General features: G+C 39.7%; 1 protein-coding gene across 2 annotated transcripts in view; it reads right to left on the reverse strand.

Moving 5' to 3' along the window:
* bzw1a (basic leucine zipper and W2 domains 1a) overlaps positions 1 to 3,825 on the reverse strand; it is an 18,673-nt gene extending 14,848 nt beyond the window's left edge. For both annotated transcript variants that reach the window (XM_010767498.1, XM_010767499.1), the window contains exons 1-3: positions 3,717 to 3,825; positions 1,915 to 1,988; positions 1,650 to 1,826 (exon numbers count right to left, since the gene is read on the reverse strand). In XM_010767498.1, the coding sequence (XP_010765800.1) occupies positions 1,650 to 1,826; positions 1,915 to 1,978 (241 nt within the window). In that variant the 5' untranslated portion in view covers positions 1,979 to 1,988; positions 3,717 to 3,825. The remainder of the gene's footprint in view (positions 1 to 1,649; positions 1,827 to 1,914; positions 1,989 to 3,716) is intronic.
* Between the last annotated feature and the right edge of the window lie 2,063 nt (positions 3,826 to 5,888).

The following is a 5,888-nucleotide window of genomic DNA, read 5'->3' on the forward strand; positions in this document are numbered from 1 at the left end:
AATTCGCATGACACAGTCTGTGGTGTTGTACTAGTTTAACTCTGTAACAGTTTTCTGAAGAAGATCATGAGGAGCTGTGATCTGTGTGCTAACTGCTAACAGCTAATGGCGTGAAGTTTCTGGTTGAACGTGCAGTGACGGCGGCTTGAGATCTCACCTCTGATTGGCTTCCACGAGAACGGTCGGAATTTAGCTCAGCTTTGAAAAAATTGAACTCGGTTTTGCACGCGGCCCTTCATCGCGTGATTCGCCAGGGGCGTCCACCGCTTCATGCGCGCCGTCGGAGCAACATTCGCCGTCTGATCGTGGTCTCTGCATGTGACGTTACATGTAATCCGCGCCGCTCCCCAAAACGTCGCATCGCGTCCGGGTGAACGTAGCATTAAGGAACGATGCCGTTATTTGCATAGTGCCTTTGGTTTTGTTTTATGTGAAAGCTCACCATTTCTATAAAAAAAAACCGATTTTAATCAGGAAATTATTCAATGAATTTGTATTTTCTGCCGAAGTGGTTCAAACTCAGCACAATTTTTATTCCGTGGTTTTGGGTTGAAACAGTTTGTTTTGCTAGTTATTGCAAGGTAAAAGTCACCTGTAAGCAAATCAATGTGTTTGCTTTCACAGGTACTTTACCCTTGCAATCACACTACAACAACAAGGCATTTCTAGCCCAAAATCCACAATTCTAAAAAGATTGGTGCTGAGTTTCTGAACCACTTCTCGCCGGCAGAAAATACCAAAGTCATTGATACATTTCCTGCAATTAAAGAATCGGGTTTTCTTTTATAGACATTCAGCCTTTTCATAAAAAAACAAAATGCATATCTAAATAACCGCATGTTCCTTATGCTACGTTCACACCGGACCCCGATGCGACCCGTTCTGGGAGCCGGCGCGATTACATGGTAGAGAGTCAATGCAGAGACAATCAGACGCGAATTTGCTCACCGACGGCGCGGCAGTGAAGCGGTGGACGCGGCGCGAATCACGGCGATTGAAGGGGCCGCGTCAAACGCGAGTCAATTTTTCAACTTGAGCGTCAAATCACCGGGAAACGCGTTCTCGTGGAGCCAATCAGAGGTGAGATTCAGCCTGCCGTCACTGGACGTTTCAGACCAGAAAACTTCAGCCGATTAGCTGTTAGCAGTTGCACACAGGATCACAGCGTCCTCATACTTTTTCAGAACAACTGTACCAGAAGTTAAACAAGTACAAACCACAGACTGTGTCATGGCGAATACAGTCGCTGGTTTATTTATGTCTGTAGGCCGTTGTTATGAGTGTGGAGCATATACAACGTTAGCTTAGCCTGGTCGACCAAATCTCCATTCAGAAAACAAGCATTAAAAAAGGTTTTTCGCCTGCCGTCTTGTCTGCAGACTTGTCAAGCATTAATTCATGGTTTTTACTAACCGGTGTCAGTATGTTGTTACATCGGCATCATTTAGAAACGTGTATTACAATTTAATCAAGGTAAAATATGTTCATTTTGTTGTAGTTGTAGCTCCCGAGCCAGCGGCGCGTCAACGGTATGTCTGTTTTGAATGACTCGATAAAACAAACTGCAAGCCGCCGTGAAACTTGAGCGATTAGAGCGAAGCGAAAATTCGCATCGCGTCCGGTGTGAACGTAGCATTAGCACAACTCACCCAGCATGCCGCCGGCCACCAGGATGTCGAAGAGCGTCTCAGCATACCGGCGGTAGTCAAGCTTGGCGCCAGAGGCATCCAGGAATTTTGCGACTGCTTCCAAATCAGAGCCAGTTTGATTCAAGCCTTGTACGATACTTTCTTGAAACTGAGTAGGGTCAAATCTCTCCTTTTCATCTGTTGAAAGACGACACAGATGTTGCATTTAGAAAAAAAACGTCAGGTTAACCGTTACATTTGTTGAGCAGCAACAATGAAGACAAACCTCTTTTCCTCGTTTTGAACCGCTGGCCTGTTAGCGTCGGCTTTTGCGGCTTTTGATTACTCATAAAAGACGACCTGAAACGGGACAGACAGTTAATGTTATGAGTACACGTTACAGTGCCGGTTCACGATGCTTCCTTTAATTATGTGTTGCGTTGCGTTTCCAGCACTTGGGTGTAACTTGGGTGAGCTCCATGGCTTTGTAAAAGTATTCTTAAATAACACATAACGCTTTTATGACAACACTTGGTATACTAAATAACAAAGCTGATGATATGGACTAAATGATCACATGAAATGAGAAAAACCTTTGAAACTCCAGTAAAAATAAATTAATAAAAATAATAACAAACACATCCAAGAGCCACACATGTCTCTTGATTAACCAAATATACATTACTAGGTATGAAGCCAAACATATTGGTTCAAAAACTATCATGCATGGATGTTTTGGGAAGTTTCTGAACCATCTATATAAATTAAACTATACATTAACATTGAAGATCTGAGGCTATAATAGAGGGATAAGGAAGTTAGAAAGTATTGGGGTAAGTTTTTAACAAGGGGATGCATTTGAAAAAATAAAAACCTAGTATAAAGTCAGCTTGATTTGATATGAGTGTTTTTAACAATGCAGGGATGGGCATGCATTGTATTGGTCTAAGATCATCGTAAAACTACATTTTAAATGCTATATTAAAGTGATTTCGTATATCAATCACTAATACAATACTGAACAATATGTAAAAACCCCATTGTCACCTGTGCAAAATAACAAGAGGAAGATTTAATGGGTACCCACAAAGAGACAAAAGACAATACGGGGAGCTGATGGGTGCAGCAAGCTGTAGATAATGAGAGATTAAAGCGTTAACCATGCGCCAGAAGTGTCACCCTTTATTAGACATATTTTTGGTGATATTAAAAGGCTAATAAGTTTTGGCTCGAGTATAACAAGAAATGATCCAAAATACAAGTATCTAAGTCTAGGTTAGCATCGGCTAACTTTGGCCATACTCAAGCCCCTAAAGTGAAGTGCGTCGGCCGTTGAAGCCAATTTGTGGAATGACAGAAGTGGCCAAACGGTGGTACTACAGCCTCAGTGACGTCATTTTGCCTTTCTCCCGTTGAGTTACATAGGGAAAGAGGAGTCTGTAAATCACCGTATACTTATTTTGAACTAAATAAACAACACAGAACCAACACTTGTATAGCCCTTATTTAAATCATTAGGGTCTAATAGTTGTCAAGTGCGCTTAAGTTAAATCCAGAGTTATTTTCTGTCTCCCTTCATTTGACTGAGTCGAGAGAGGGAGGTGCCCATGCTCTGAAGGCAAAAAGACCCGGATGTTAGGGTACATTTTGGGCTTCATGCGCCACTGAGCAACTCTCATAGGAATGAACGGTGTATCCAATTCTCTTTTGAACATCCATGGCCTCACCATGCGCTTCCTAGCCCGGCCTGCTAATCACATTTGTTAAAATTGCAATTAACCAATGCATTCACACTTAAACACAACAATATGTGCATAACAGCCATTAAAGGTGACTTCCAGTCGAAATGTCACTACTTATTTTGCATTAATATTAACACAAGCTTAGCTGACAGGTTTGTGAGCTAATTGAGGCTAACGCTAAGCTAGGTTGCCGAGGTGAAGACATTTGCCCTAAAGCAGCGCCCATGATGGTAACATAACCAGAAAAAAATACTTATTTTACACTGTATATTCCGACATAATAGCGTCTTTACGATAAGGTTGAGGTGCAAGAAAACGGTGTGAAAGTGGAAATACAAAAACTCACCGAAAGTAATGCAGATAAATAACTGTTGTTACTAGTTAACCAGGAGAATCAAACTAATGTCGACTCGCGGTGGCTCAAACTAAAAGAGCTCTTCGTCAGGGCCTCGAGGGCTCCACCCACTGCGCAGGCGCCATTTAAAGGGGCTTTCCGTTGTTCTTTTAATCTTTTCCTTTCACTCTCTCTGTAAAGCGACTTTGAGCACCTGTAAAAGTGATATCAAAAATAAATCTATTATTATTATTATTATTATTAACAAGTCACACAATACTGTCTGGCTAATGGTAATAGGCTAATTATCATAGTAAAAGGGATACGTCCCAAAGCATTTCAGAAAGAACTGTTACTGCCAGAACCAGAGAAGAGTTAAATGTATTTTTGTAACTAATTAACTGATAAGATACAAGTAGAGTTTAAAATACTGCTCTCAGAAATAATGTATTAATTTATAGCCCAACGTTGTAAACAAACNATAGTAAAAGGGATACATCCAAGTGTCCCAAAGCATTTCAGAAATAACTGTCACTGCCGGAACCAGAGAAGAGTGAAATGTATTTTTGTAACTAATTAACTGATAAGATACAAGTAGAGTTTAAAATACTGCTCTCAGAAATAATGTATTAATTTATAGCCCAACGTTGGTATGCACAGTGCCCTCTGTGAACAAACTAAACATGATGATGGGACTCCATGACCCCGCCCCCTCTGTTGGTCAGAGACGCTTCTTAGGTACAGCCGTTCGGATGACACATGCGCATCATCTTCTAAGTAACCGCACGCGCCGAGGAGATGTACACAGAAGAGAGACTGGAGGGAATAAACAGCGATAACTGGAGTTTCCTGTGACTTAAAAGGTCAGTCAAAGGCTGAACTCACTCAAAAACAAAGAAGCAAACAAACAAAGAAGCAAACAAAAAAATATGCAAACAAACACACACATGTGAGCAAGCAGCTATGCTAATGGATAATATAGTTGGTACAGTCCTTCCGGTTGACAGGCTCTGATGTACACACTTCAAACATGATTCTCGATTAGTTTCCCCGGAAGGACTGTACCAACTATATTATCCATTAGCATAGCTGCTTGCTCANTTTGAGCCGGCTCGGCTGCGGCTGAAACAGGAATGAACCAGAGCTAAATCAATCTGTAGCCCGATAACTGGTCTGAACCCGTTTGTGGAAAAGAGGGAGACCAGAGAAGAACCGAGAAAAAGCACAAGAACGATTCTTGAACCGGAACCGGTTTGGTTTATTGGCGGTTGGCAAAGAGTACTGGAGTGTGAAACAAGAGCTATTGAGTCAGTGTTGTGGTGCCGTTGCTTTGGTCTGGATCTGTGAGCTAACCACGCCCCGCTCATTTGAATATTAGAAATGGAAATATAATGTGGCATTATGAAATAAAAGTCTCTTGAAATAAATACATCTGGGATTATGAAATAAAAGTCCCATGAAATAAATAAATGTACATTTATATATATTTATTGCCTTATTTATTTATTTATTTCAGAATGTATTTCATAACCTTATTTATTTATTTCATAGGCATATTTATATATATTGATTTAATTATTTATGTATTTATGTATTTATTTAATTCAGGCTTGAACGGCATTCCATAGTCCTTGCTCGAAAACTTTGAAATACAGCTTTGGATATGGCCTCTTGAGGCATCTGGGTCTTTGTATGGACAGTGGACTGTACACTTGACTGTTGTTTTAGGGAGGGTTTTTTTTGCTTGTGAGACAATGTGCGCTCATATTTATTTATTTATATATATAGATAGATAAGACAGAGCTCTGTTTTCCAGCCTGAGTCTATTTCATGTATTGTTTTGTTTGTGTGTGATTTAATAATTTTTTTATAATTTTATTAATTTGTTTTATTTATTATATAATTTATATCTTTTAATATTTTAATATATTATTTGCAATGTTCATTACACATTTCTTTTTGAAAGGATGTACTGTACAACTGTGAGGGACTTGTACTTTACATGAGTAATGAGCAATGTTTTGCTTCATTATATTTATTTAATACCTTAAACAACAGCTTAAAATATAATCAAGTGTGTTATATATTAAGCTGTAGTTGTATCCTCTGAAAGCAGGTTAAAGAAAGAGAAAACTAATCTAGAATCATGTTTGAAGTGTATACATCAGAGCCTGTCAACCGGAA

This window comes from Notothenia coriiceps, unplaced genomic scaffold, assembly GCF_000735185.1.
Source record: "Notothenia coriiceps isolate Sejong01 unplaced genomic scaffold, NC01 NC01_scaffold00004483, whole genome shotgun sequence".
In the NCBI taxonomy this organism is placed as follows: domain Eukaryota; kingdom Metazoa; phylum Chordata; class Actinopteri; order Perciformes; family Nototheniidae; genus Notothenia; species Notothenia coriiceps.